Here is a 13,864-nt window from a genome sequence, read left to right as displayed (position 1 = left end):
GAATTGACCCACTCACCTCTTGCCCAACTTTCAAATGTCTTGCTGGCTATTTGTGAAGATGAAAAAATATCTATTTCTAATTATTTTAGAAACAGATAAATACACCTATACACAAAGTATTTGAGGGCTGGTTTAATCTGCAGTTTTTGAGAAAAACAACTAAACTACTTATAAATCAAGAGAATACTGAAGTTTGTTTTCTTAAAAGCTTTACCAAGAGCTGATCATTATTCTTGGAAAATAGAATAGCAATGGCATTTTGACTCCACATCCCCACACAGATGCACAGGTCACATCTGAACACATACCTCATAGCCGTATATTAGGAGCTATGTAACATGCCTGGTAAGATTTCCTTCTTCTCTTTGTCCCCGACACAAGAAAAGGGTTAGACCAGATGATCCCAGTGACTTAAGTGTGCTGACTTGGCTGTGCTGCAGGGCCATTTGTAAGCCTTTCCTGCTCTTTGCTTAATTCCTGTCCTTATCTCCAGTCCCTTGAATTTGTGTGTTTTCTATTTTTATGTGGATACTCATCCTAATTTTTCTCTCTGTATCTTCTGCCTTTGTCTGGAGGCTCACTTGGGTGTGGACTGACATGTCTCTGGCAGAACAGTCACACAAGACCTCCTTCATTGCAGACCTTTGCAGGCCAGTAAAGTGGGGCCCTGTCCCTGCCACATTTATGAGCGTGCCAAGTTTTATGGCAAGCTGCTGTCTACATGGGGGACCACTCAGGAAGTCCTGCACGGTCTCTGACCTGGTCTTCTGGAAATTTCATTGGCCAGTGTTCACGCTTCCTGCAAAAAATGTGAGCTTGGCCTGGCCTGACTCCCCTGGGGAGGAGTGGCAGTGAGTGGTTTCCACATGAACTGTGCACTTAGATGCTGGGCTTCAAGCCAGAAAGGCATTCATGAGGCATGAAGTTTCCACCAACAAATCCACAGAGCTTCCAGCACCTGCCTTTCTGCCTCAGCCCCAGCTCCAGTCACCTGCTGGCTGGGGAATCAATATTGGCAACAGGTAATAGAGACCCAGTTCCTGGGGGCGGGTGTGCAGATACAGTCCCTAGTCAGGACTTCAGTCTCTGACAGTATGTACATGACAGTGACAGCTGCCTGGCAGGACATGGTGGCTCACATGTGGGGTGGGGGCCGCTGCTGGAATCAGCCTTGAGGTTTTGAGCCAAACTTAATACCAGTGCACAAACCAGAACCTTTTTAGGTAGAAGTAACAAAATCCAAACTCTAACAAGTTTAGGCAACTTTACTGGTTTCCTGAGGGCAACTGTAACAAATTACCACAGTTTTGATGACTTAAAACAATGGATAGTTATTCTCAACAATTCTGGAGGTCAGACATCTGAAAATGAGGTATTGGCAGGAACTTGCTCCTTCTGGAGGCTCTGGGGAGAATCCATGCCTTGCCTCTAGGTTCTGGTGCTCCTGACATCCATGGGCTTGTGGCTGCATCCCTCTGACCTCTGCATGGCTTCACCTTGCCTGTTCCTCTGTCTGTATCTAGTCCCTCTCTGCATGGCTGTTAGGAGAGGTGGAATAGCACGTAGTGCCTACTAGGCTGGTCCAGGATAAGACCCTCCCCTCAAGATCCATAACTTAATCACATCTTTTGCCATATAAGGTTAAACACTCTTTTGCCTCTCTGGTGACATTTGCAGGTTTTTGGGGAGTAAGACATGGGCACCTTTGGGACCGGTGGCAGCCATGGAACACTTTTACAATTTTCAAATAGGTTCTATTTGCTTCATCTGCCCAATTGTTTGGATGGTATATGCCTATGCTTTCCTATACAGTATTTTACTTTTATTTGGAGTAATTTCTACTCTTTTAAAATGTCTACATTTTACTCCAAGTTGAAAATGGGGCAGGGTTTCACACACCTTCACATAAGGAAATCATTAGTAGATGTTTAATTCTTCATTTGGGCCACCGTGTGATTGCAGTGAACAGAGCAGGGTGATGCTTTCACGATCCCATCCCCCAACACACCCTGTCTCCCCAATCCAGGTACAGGTATCCATTCTCATGCAGGTGTGTGGAAAGGGAGAATTCCCTCCTCTTCTCCTTTTTGTTTGTGTGTTCTGTACTGGGAATTGACCATTGAATCCAGGGATGCTCTACCATTATGTTATATCCCTAGCCCTTTTTATTTTTCACTTCTGTGACAGGGTCTCACTAAGTTGCTGAACCTGGCCTAGAACTTGCAGTCCTCCAGCCTCAGCCTCCCAATTATAGCTGTGCACCACTGCACCCAACTCCCTCTTCTTTATGAGGGGAGAACAGGTTGAACTCAGCTTTGCTCTGCCCAACACCTTCTGTTTATTTAAAAATCAAGATGACCCTAGGCTAATATCATGCTCCAGGCCATAGAAAGAAACCCACAACTCATGCTTGGTCCATCAAAGTGCTGCCTGGGACAGCCCATGAATGCTGGGGAAAGGGTACTTTTCTCTGTAGGGACTGCTAGTAAACCTGGGACACTGGAATCCTACCTACCTCTTGGCAAGGGCCTGTCTGATGGCAGAGGAAAGCCACCAGGAAGACTGACCGAGGCAATATAATTCAAACCTGGAGACAGCTGTGCCTAAAGCCTGGGTTGCTCAGGCACATGCTCAAACCACTTTGAATTAATGTTATAATTAGGAGCATCCTGGCTGAAGCTGGGAGCTGAATGACAGTCTCAGCAAGCAGCCTGGGGGTTTGGTTTGAGTTGCAATGTGCACACCCATTCCCAGAGCTGCTGTTTTGGCCTGGACAGCCCTAGGCCTAAGTTTTGGTATGGTCTGTACTTAATCACTGCATCTTTCGTCAGGCTCTCCAGGAGCTAAGCCCAAGACCAGGATTCTCACACAATGAAGCCTTAGGGGAACCTGTAAATGAGGGAGGCAGGAGGGCAGGGGCAGGAGCTGAGCCAGGAGGTGGTTTCAGCAGACAGAATTGTCCCACCCTGAGGCAGGCAGGCCAGGCCCTTATACCTCTGCCTCAGTCGGTGCTGGACTGTAGCTACCTCGGGAGCAGCATATAACCTAACAAGTGTTTCTGGGCAGTGATTCTCTAGAGAAGGAGACAGCTGTGAGTTGGGTAAGCAACACCATCATCATAGCCGGGCATGTGTTGCCCAGGCCCAGGAGGTCTCTGAGCAAGGCACCAACGGCCTCCACTTCAGCAAAAGGATCCTTTTGGAAGGTATATGCCTATGCTTTCCTATACAGTATTCAATTTTTATTTGGAGTTTTCAGAAGGATCCCAGAAGGGGCAGCCTGGTAACCCTTTCCTCATCAGGAGTCTCCAAGCTTCCCAGGAAGAAGGAAACAGGCAGAGGATTAGTACCCAAACCCTTGTGTTGTACACAGCCCTCCCCAAACTCCTTTTCAGAATGCAAATTTTTTTTCAGTGCTGGGTATGGAACTAATATAATTCCCACCCCTCTTCCAAATACTGGGGATTGAACTCAGAGGCGTTCTTCCACTGAGCTATATCTCCATGTCTTTTTACTTATGTATTTATTTAGAGACAGTGTCTTGTTAAGTTGCCGGAGCTGGCCTCAAATTTGCAATCCTCCTGCCTCAGCCTCCCAAGTCACTGGGATTACAGGCATGCCTCACCATGCCCAGCCCAGGACTGCAATTTAACATTGTTTGTAGCATTTGTGGGTCACACTAGTTTAAAGTGTGTCATCTGGCCACCCCAGATGTAAGGAAAGTTGGAAAATATAGTTTCCTTATCTGAAAACTAGCAGAAAAGGGACAAAAGCAAAAAAGTCCCTGACTATAGGGCCTGAGAGTTAATTCATTTCAGCATCTGTAGGTAGCCTGATAGGGCCCAGAGAAGTTCTGGGGACATCTGAAGTCACATAGGACAGGAGGGGCACACCCCACAGCAAACTGGTCTCCAGGCTCCCGAGGACACACACAACATGAAAACAACGTCAGTCTCAGTGCATGTGGGTTTATTGAGCACAGCACTATTCCTAGTGCTGGGGAAACCATGGGGGAAAATGGATGACCAAGTGCCAGTTCAAAGCAGGGGCAGGGTAGGGACTGGATTCTTTCACTCCAGGGGGTGCCCACCAAGCAGCATATCATGGACAGGAATCACTCTGCCAACATTAGTTCTGGGGTGCAGTTTTTGCCTATCTGGGAGGGTGCCCTCAAAGGCTGCAGTGCTAGAGGGAGTCTATTTCCATGCATTGCTTAGGGTGCTACCTGCTTGGGAGGCTGACACAGTTTCTTAGAGTTCCAGGAGTCCAGATGGTAATCTTGGGATGCTAGTGAGGCCTCTGCAAAGGTGACCATCTCCTGTGCCTCCCCAGTGAGAGAATCCAGTTGTCTCAAGGTCTATGAAGAAAGGGACCTACAACCAAGATGACTATAGTCATATAGTGAGGCCCCCAGTCTCCAACCCTCACTCCAGGGCATGGGCACACAGGTGTCCAGATGGGCAAAGGGCAGGTGGGAGGGCTAGCCACTTTTCAGGGGGCAATAAACCAGAGACATGGTCCTGAACCCCAGGCAGTAATGTGTAGTCACCTTGTGGTCCAAGGTCTGCTGTCTTAGAGCAAGGACTGGAGAGCCAGAACAGGGAGTATGGACTGCAAGGAGCTCCCTTCCAGGGGCCTGTCAGCGGAGGACACCTTAGGAGTTGGAGCAGAGTGAGGACTGGAGATAGGAGCCTGGCATTGCTTTCTACCTGCACCCCATCCCCAAGCCAATCAGGCTTCCATCTCTGCAGGTCTGGGTGGGAAATCTCAGAAAGCGGCAGTGCAGGAACTGACTGCACCTACCTGTAAGAGGCGCTGCCCAGGGTTGTGGTGGGAATCCAGCTGGTCCTGCAGGATTGAGGGCCATTGGCTGTCAAAGGATTGTATGGCAACATCTATGGAGGAAGGGGTCCAGGGTGAGCTTGACTGGGAACCCCAAGCACAGCAAGTTCCCCTGGCATCTTCAAGGAATGGCTTCTGGGACAAATGGGAGGCGCATGCTAAGGAATAACAAAATAAGGACGACTGTTCCCAGAGTGACTCATTACTCTTGTCTTCCATCCCGATAGGAGGTGACAATTATACCCCCATTTTACAGATGAACATAAAAAGGCTTACAGGAATTAACAAACTTTCAGCTAGAAAGTGGCAGAGTCAGGTTTCAAACTCAGGATCCCTAACTCTCAGACCATTAAGACATTAGGACCCCATGAGAGGAGCTCACCAGAGGAGGGAGGTAGCACATAAGAAAGGAATCGGAAGTGCTGGAAGTAGAAGTCTCCCCTTGGTCAATCCCAGGCCCTGAGCAACTTGTTTTAACTCTTGCCCCCTCCCGACCTTAGGGACCTCTGCCTTGACACTACTAGGATTCTGTGACCTGGTCTCCAGAGACAGCGGGGCACGTTTCCCACAGGGGTACGATGACAGATAGCAGAGGAGGGAATGTGCTTGAGTGGCTGCCTCAAGAAGCCTCAGTTTCCTTTCCTCTAAAAGAGACTCTGCCAGCCAGGCGGTCACCTGGGCTCTCGCGCCATCCCTGCCCCTCACCCAAGCAGCGGTTCCTTGTAAAGAGCCCCCGGAAGGCTTCGCACTCCTCATGCCGGTTTCCGCTGGCTCTGCAGTCGCACCAGGGAGCCACCCGCGCGCTCGTATTGTCCACGTAGTTGGGGGTGATCGCGGTGCCTGGGGGATCCCAAAGGAGGGGTCATCGGCCCATACTGGCAGAGGCATCTTCTGGAGAGCCCCGGCCGACGCCCGGATCCCAACCATGCGTACCCACCAGGCCCGCGTAGGTGCGCAGGCAACGGGGGCCCTGGTCCCGCAGGCAACCGTCTTGGGAGCTGGGGGTCGACGCGCAAGAGGCCTGAAAGGCCAGGAGCCGGGGCCTGCGCGGGGTGGGGCGGAAGGGAGGTGAGCTGGCAAGAGGATCCGCCCTGCTCAGCCCAGGAGACCCGCCCAACCCATCCCAAGTCAACCCCGCCCCGCGCACCTGCAGACCAGGCTCTTCTCGCAAGCGTCCAAGGCTTCAAGGCAGGAGGGCGGCTCATGGCCCAGCCCCGAGAAGGCGCAGGCGGGCACGAAGGTTTGGCGCCGTCGCTCGGCGCACGCGGGGCTCGTACATGGACAGAAGAGCAGCGCGTGGGTGAGCGCCTGAGGACCGAGGGAAAAGAAGCGGCGCAGGGCGCGGTGGCAGCGGGAGCGGGGGCAGCTCCCGTGTGCTACCTGACCCAGACACTGAGCCACGTACTTGGTGCGCAGCCGCTGGCACAGCGCGTTGGCTGTACACGCCTCTGCAGCGTCCACGCAGCGATTCCCCCCAGCGGAGCTTGCAGACCCTGGTGGAGGTGGGGGCAAGCTTCAGTTCTCTGTGCACCCTACGTGCACTTTTCACCCCGCCACATCCCCGGAATTTGTGGGATGCTCAAGACCCAAGCGGGGACAGAGAGAGGACCAAAAGTGCGGCTGATTGGTACCGGCCGGACCTCGTTCACGGAATGGGCAGCGGCAGGTTCTGCGAGCCTTTGCAACAAGTTAGGGATAGATGGGATGCCTGGAAGCTGGTCCGCACCCTCCTCAGAAGCTAAGGCCCATAACTCCCCAGGTACCCCCGCACCCACAACTGCAGCACTTATCTAGAGATGAATCCACTTGACGCTTCCCACCCTCACGGGCCCTCCCTAATGGGGAATCAGTGAAGCTTCCTGAAGACCTGGCTAATAGCGACTTATCCGAAATGACACTGAGGACAGTGGCCGCTCATCCTTTCTTTTTGGCACAATAGAGCGCCTGAACTTTCCTCTTCTTCCACTCTTTCCCCACATGGAGACTCTTTGGTTCTATAGGTTTCTAGTTCTCCCTCTTTCCTAACCACCTACTGCACCTCCTCATGTCCTCTGTGGCAGAAGGTGTCATCCCTCCCTAGTCCTTCCAGATGTGCCCTCAGGGGGTCTAACTCATCCTGCCCAATCTGGACTCTGGCTTCCCCAGCCTCTCCACCAGCCAGGCAAAAGGATTCCCTGAAAAGGCTCAGGCCATTGGAGAAACCGCTTAGACCTGGCTGCTGGGTGTGATTTCAGAGAAGTCTCTGATGGCAAGCTACAGGACCTTGTCATCAGGGGTTTCCATGAAGGTATGACCTGGTAACAGGTGATACCCTGCTTGAAGCAGAGAGGGCTTCTGCCACAGTAGAATCAAACAGATGGAGTAGACAGAGAGCAAGCTGTGCTCACATGTGCCATCCATCACCTGTGAATCCAGGCAAGCCATGGTATCCTGAAGTTAGGATTTGGCAGATCCATCCTAGGACTTGAGTCATTGAAACCAAGCTGACTCTTTCCCCTTTCCCAGCCCTTTGCTGAAACCATTCCCCAGTCTGAATATAGAGGGCCTAACCTGGCCCCTCATCTGTCTTGCTATGTGTGACTTGCTGGGCGGGGGGGGGGGGGGGGGGGGGGGGGGGGCATGCTGACTCAGGGCTGGGAGCAGGGCCACTCTCTGGCACTTGCCACCTCTTTCTTCCTAGATTGTGGATTGGATGGCTTGGATCATGGTGATTCTTGCTGTGGCTTCAGGCTTGAAGGACAGACTCTGAAGGCTTGGAATAAGTACACTAGTGCAGGGGGCAGATGGGAGAGGGCCCTCTTCCCCGCCCCACCCAGAGGCCCAGAGGCCCAGAGCAGCCTGCTCTCCTGCTTTGCTGGGTACATGCCCAGGCCTCAGCCATGCACAACAGCACCTAGTGCCATCTGAGGTCTTGTAACCACCTGTTCCTTTGCTTACCTTTCTGGGAGCACCCTTACCTCCTCTCCACTCTCAAAACAGCACACCTCAGCTTCAAGATATCCCATGCCTTAAACCTTTACCAGACCCCATTCTTCACACCACACCAAGCCCCAGAAAGTCACCCCTCCTTTGTGTGGAGAAGGGCTAGTTAGAGGGTGCAGCAGATGAAAGGCAGTGAGTCACTGAAGATGCCGGGCAATGAGCCGGTGTGAATCTCCAAGACTAGGAACGGAGCACTGGGCTGGGGCAGAAAGACAGCTGGGGGAGGGGAGGCAATAGGAAAGGAAAGCACCTGGGGCAGAGGTACCAAGATGGGACTTAGGAGGTGGGTGTTTTTCAGCTAGGTCCAAAGATTGTGTACATAGCATGCGTAGCAGGGCAGACTGCTAGGCTTTTCTCTGGCTCCCCTTTGTGTGTTCCAGCTTTTCCTGGAATCTTTCTCTCACCCTTCAGACCTGCCTCTGAGAAGCAGGACAGAAGGCCAGGGCTCAGGATCCAAGGGAGGAGACAGGTGCTCACCCAGTAGTAGTAGTAGCAGCAGCAGCAGCAGCAGCACAGGCCCCAAGCAGTGTGCCATGCTTGACCATGAACAGAGAAGGACCGCTCCAGGCAGAGTCCCAGCTGGGCAGTGCCCCTAAGCAGAAAAGCCGCAGACACGCAGATGTGAGCTCTGACCCATGCGCTCTGCTCCCTTTGGGAGGAGCCTTTGCAGAGGGAATGATCCTCCGCCCTCTCTGTCCCCACCAACAGGCTGCCTCTCCAGGTGTATCCAGAGACATGAAATCCAACACCTGAATATGACAGACCCATTGCACTAGTGCCCCTGTACCCTCAAAGCAACACCCACACAACCCAAGGAGACTCTGCTAAACTTAACTTTAAAAAACCTCCTAATTTTCCCCCTTTTCTTTATACTTTTATTGTTGACCTTTTGTTAAGTAATTTTAGGCTTGAATAAAATTTGCGAAAATATTAGCTGTCCCCTTATAACTTTCACCGAGCTTCCCATAATCTCACCATCTTACATAATCAGAGTACAACTGTTAGAACTAGGAAATTACCATTGGTACAATACTGTTAAATCATAGACCATTTTGAAGCCCCTGATTTTCCCACTAAAGTTCTTTTTCTGTTCCAAGATCCAATCTAGTTTCCCACATGGCATTTAGTTGTGGTCTCTCCTTAGTCTCCTCCCATCTGAAGGAGTTTCTGGGTCTTTCCTTAATACTATCCTTGATGCTTTTGAAGAACTCTGGTCTTCAAAAGGCATGCTTTGTAGAATGTTTATTTAATGTTTTCTTCTGATCTGTATGAGGCAACATTGTTTTGACTAACCAAAAAGTTATTTTATCAATAAATGTTGATATTAAAAATTTCAACATTGCGATTTTAAAACACAAAAAAGAAATCATATCATCTATCTTGACTTCTAACCCATTGTCCCAAATTTTCAAATCTTATTCAACTACTCAAATATTATTTCAAATTTACCAAAAGTAGCATATTTGTTGCTCAATATAAGTTTTTATAGGTGTTCCACCTCTGGGACAATGTGATAAAGGCAAATACAGTAGAATTCAGCTAACAAGGTGCAGGTCAGAATGAAATTCCTTATTAGAAGAGCCCATGAACAATTCTTCCTTCTTGGAAGAGATTATTTAAGAGTAAAGAGAGTGTTAATCTCCTAGAGAGAGTTTAACTCCCAGTGAGTTAAAAAATTATGAAAGAGAGAACACAGACAAGATAAAAGCCTATAAATTTTCTCTGACATTCTCCTATAACATATTATTTATTTTATTTTTTACAGTAGTAGGAATTGAACCCAGGGCCCCTCATATGCTAGGCAAGAATTCTATGACTGAGCTATATCTCCTCCCTTTTATATATATATAATTTTGAGATAGGGTTTCACTAAGTTACCCAGGCTGACCTTGAACTTGAGATCCTCCTGCCTTAGCCTCCTGCATTGACAGCAGGCTGTCATTGCTATTATCATTCTATAAAACATACAAATCTATGTTTGGCATGGATACATTTTTACAAAGCAAGCTGACACTGACATCTGTTGGGAGCCCCCTCTTCATCTTTGTGTTTTGCATAGGTCCAAGTCCCTGTTGGACAACTGGGTATGGCAGGCTTTTGCTTGGAGGATGATGAAGTTGGAGAATTAATGGGGAATCGGTGAGGGAATCTCTTGAAAGTCATCCTAGAAGCAAATACTTCACACAAGAGACATTTTTGTCTGGCATGCATTCTTCCTTTTGGTGATAAAGTCTGTCTCTTCTTTTGTGGAAACCACTCCTTTTCCACTCTCAATCTTTGTGGCTGTACTGCCTTGGTCACCTCAATCCTCCATGACCCCAGGCCCTACAGTGAATTACAGCAATAGTGATTGGTTCATGAATGAATGTGTAATCCAAGCTGGACTAATCAGTTAATTCTGGGACTATCAAAGGTGCCATCTTTGCATTGGGTTGGAGAAAAGGAAGCCTGAAGCTACCAGGGACATCTTGAGGAGAACCTGCCTGAGCAAGAGTCCAACTAAGAGAGAAAAAGTCAAGATGCAGAGCGAGAGAATGCAGAAGCTGACAATATCTGTGATGTGAGCCCATAGGTGTCTCCTTCCCCAAAGCTTGTTTGAATTAGATTTCTGTCACCTGAAGTCAGAAGACCCTCTTTAGGACCACATAGAAGTTCTTTCTCTCCATGATTTTTGTTGTTTCTATTAATCTTTAAAACCAAAGCATTCGAGGACAGAGGATATAGCTCAGTGGTAAAGCACTTGCCTAGCATGTGAAAGGCCTGGGTTTCATCCCTTGCACTGAAAACAACAGCAAACAAACCAAAAAAAGGAAACCCAAGCATTCAGTGTATATTCTAAGAATCGCAGTCAGCCTGTCCACCCTGGTCATGGTAACACATCTATCTGTGGTCTGCTATAGTAATTTGCTGTCTGTAATCTGCTTCATGAATTGGGAAACTACGGTAGGCTTTCTGCAGCTGATGATCATGGCCCCTGAAGTGTAGTGCAAACCATCATGCTGGTGCAATGGGTTGTGTTTAATTCTACAAAATCTACTTGCTTTCTGGCCCATGGAAGGGGAGAGTAGATGAGGAAAGGTCACTCAAGACCAAGGTGGGACTACACGGGGCAGCCACCTCTCCACCTTTGTAGGTGGCCACAACCACTCAGAGGTGTGAACACTCCCTTTCTTTCATGTAAGGAGCTCAAGATGGGGGTCAAGGGGGTGAGAGATGACTGTATACTGGAGTGTCAGAGGAAGGACACCCACCCCAGGGGCAGACCTGAGCATCTGGCAGGTGGGTGGCCAAAGACAGTAAGTTGTAGTTGAGTTGGGCCAGTGCCCCCCAGCTTCAAGTCCATTGCCCCTCAGCACCCCTGCTCAGCTCTAGGTTGCCAAGGCTTCCTCTGTCTTGCAACCACTTCTGTACCTCTATGCTCTCAGCCTGGTGCCAGCTCTGCTCTCCCAAGTCTCAGTCCTCAAGTTCTCGACCCTGAGCCAGGGGACCCCCAGGCTTCAGATGTGCCTCTCCCCTCAGACTTGGATTTCTCCTCCCACTGCCCTCTTTCAACCCATCTGGCTCTTCCAGAAGTCTCCATTTGGTGGGAAGAGCGGAAGCAGCGGTCCTCGGCTCTCTTAAGAAATAGTCAAGAGCACTGAGTTTGGCTTCCCCTAGGGTCCTTTGTGGCTTGAGTCCCAGGAAGTTTGAATACCTTTTCCTGAAGGTCAAGAGAGGAGGCAGGTATATATTAATCATGGTTTTTTATTTTCTCTACTTTGTGTCTGTATGTGTTTGGGTATCAAAACCAGGGCCTCCTGCATGCTCGTCAAGCTCTCTACTGCTGAGCTACATCCTCAGTCCTTTTGATTTTGAGAAAGGGTCTTGTCTATTTGCCAAGGCTGGTCTTGAACTTGCGATCCTCCTGCTTTTAGTCTCTCAAATATCTGGGATTATAGCTGTGTCCCACCACGCCCAGCACAAATCGGAGACTTTTAAACTTTATCTGTTTCCTTAGTTATGCCTGGTATTCCACTGGCTAATCTGATTTTGTGCCAGTGCCATAATGATCATTGTAGCTTCACAAAATGTCCACTTTTGGGGAGGCACAGTGGACTCTTTTATCCCCACCCCACCCCCCATTTTTTCTTGGTCTAGATACATTGTAACTTTAAATAATTTTATTTATTGGAGGAACAAAAACATGGGAATTTTATTTTTGCTGGTGAACTATAGAAATGGAAATACTGTTTTCTTTAGAAATACTGAATGTCTTTTTTTCAGTTCTTCAAGACTGGAGGGCCACGACCATGCTTCTGGTGGAGAGTCAGCTTACAGAAGCTAATTAAGGTTATAAAAAACGCTTGGTCTCCGGCACTCAGGAGAACAAAATGCATTAGCAACTGAAGTACAAATAACATATTTCAAGTGAAACTTATTAAGAGGGGCGAGCTGGATCTTGTCAATAGGTCTCTTTTTCAATCTCGTCAGCTCATATCAGGCAGAGTGGGTCCATCAAGATGTGGATGAGTCTTGACTCAAGACCATCAGCTCCCAGCATCACCCAGGAAGAGATTTCTGCTTTCATGGTACAAAGGGTCCTCGAGGTGGCCACCTGATGGTTTGCTGTGGGAAATACAATTGCATGGTTCTCATGTCAGCATCACCCTTATGATAAGACCCGGAAGAGAGCTACGTTGCTTTTGTGCCTAGTGACTTTACTAAATTCACTTATTAGTGTCACTGGCTAGGGGTCTCAGGGGTCTCTCTTTAGAGCAGAGGAAACCTTCATTTGAACTCTCCAGGCTCTTGACCATGGTCACAGAAAGGAATTTCAGGACACTTCAAGTTTTAGTAGCAGAGGAAGAGGTTGTTTGAAAGCAAAAGATACACACCCTAGGAGCTGAGCTGCCTCTTAGGTGGGATGTGGTTTATAATGTTTAAGAGAGTGAATATTCAGAAGCAGGGGTTCAGTATGGAGAAACTTTTCTGGGAGACTCTTCATGGAATCTTACCCAACTTCATTAGCATCAAATCATGCAGCTAAAGGGTGGATGACAACACATGGTAATCAGTCGAAATGAGTAGAAAGGTCAAGTTTGGTCAGGAGATTCTTCTGGTGTGCCCGTGTATGAAACCAGTGGGAGCTGGCTTGGAGAGCAAGGCCATCTTTTGGTCATAAAGATTGATTTTTATGACCAATCGGGTTTTGCCCGATCGGTTAGTGGCAGGATGCCAGGGACTGAGGCAGATCCCAGGCTGTCTGCAGGAGTCCTTCCTCCATACCTATTTCCCCCCCTACCCTATCTCTACCCTATCTCATTATATTTAATGCTTTATCTGTAGATTCTTTAGAAATTTTAGGAATACAATTATGCCATGAGTAATGATGATGTTTATCCTTTTCAACCTTTATTTATTTATGTACTTACTTACTTTTTTGTGTGTATTTTGGTAGTGGTTAGAACCTCCATTACAATGTGGAATAGAAGTGATAGCAGATATCTGTCTCATTCTTCATTAAGAATGTATTTTGCTGCTGACTTTCTATAGATCTTTCATCAGATTTAAAGAAATTTCTTTCTATTCCTAGTTTTCTGAGGTTTTTAAATGAAGAGATATTAACTTTTTATTAAATTTTTCCCTGAGCAATGAAGATGATCATTATTATTCTCCTCCTTTATGCAATTAATGTGAATTATACTGATTGCCTGTCTGATGCTAAATCAATCTTGCCATTTCTACATAAACCCACAGGGTCATGATTTATTAGCATTTTTTATTATTGACAGATTTTGTTTCTTCATTCTTAAGTGAGAGTGACTTGTAAATTTCTTTCTTATGATATTCTTGTCAGATTGTGCTAAGATCGTAACACAAATCGCAGTCTCTCCTTCTTTATCCTTTCTCAAGATTTACTTATATTGATATTATTTCTTTCTTTCTTTCTTTTTTTTTTTTTTTTGTGGTGCTGTGGATTGAACCGAGGGCCTTGTGCATGTAAGGCAAGCACTCTACCAGCTGAGCTATATCCCCAGCCCAGATATTATTTCTTTCTTAAA

The 13,864-nt window shown here is 48.0% G+C and overlaps 2 protein-coding genes across 2 annotated transcripts in view; both read right to left on the bottom strand.

Annotated features, from left to right (window-relative positions):
• Positions 1–3,951: 3,951 nt before the first annotated feature.
• Gfra4 (GDNF family receptor alpha 4) lies at positions 3,952–8,358 on the bottom strand. Its single transcript, XM_027954946.3, has 7 exons — positions 8,301–8,358; positions 5,989–6,334; positions 5,775–5,884; positions 5,547–5,681; positions 4,803–4,894; positions 4,549–4,635; positions 3,952–4,372 (listed from the first exon to the last, which is right to left on the bottom strand). The coding sequence occupies exons 1-7, from the start codon at positions 8,356–8,358 to the stop codon at positions 4,250–4,252; spliced, it is 951 nt and encodes a 316-aa protein (XP_027810747.1). The 3' UTR covers positions 3,952–4,249.
• A 3,656-nt stretch (positions 8,359–12,014) lies between these two features.
• Positions 12,015–13,864, bottom strand: part of LOC114108547 (attractin-like) — a 90,951-nt gene continuing 89,101 nt past the window's right edge. Inside the window, exon 26 of the mRNA XM_027956188.3 lies at positions 12,015–12,428. The gene's annotated coding sequence lies outside the window, so the exon portion shown is untranslated. The remainder of the gene's footprint in view (positions 12,429–13,864) is intronic.

This window comes from Marmota flaviventris, chromosome 2, assembly GCF_047511675.1.
Source record: "Marmota flaviventris isolate mMarFla1 chromosome 2, mMarFla1.hap1, whole genome shotgun sequence".
Lineage (NCBI taxonomy): Eukaryota > Metazoa > Chordata > Mammalia > Rodentia > Sciuridae > Marmota > Marmota flaviventris.
This window is presented reverse-complemented; position numbering and strand designations above follow the sequence as displayed.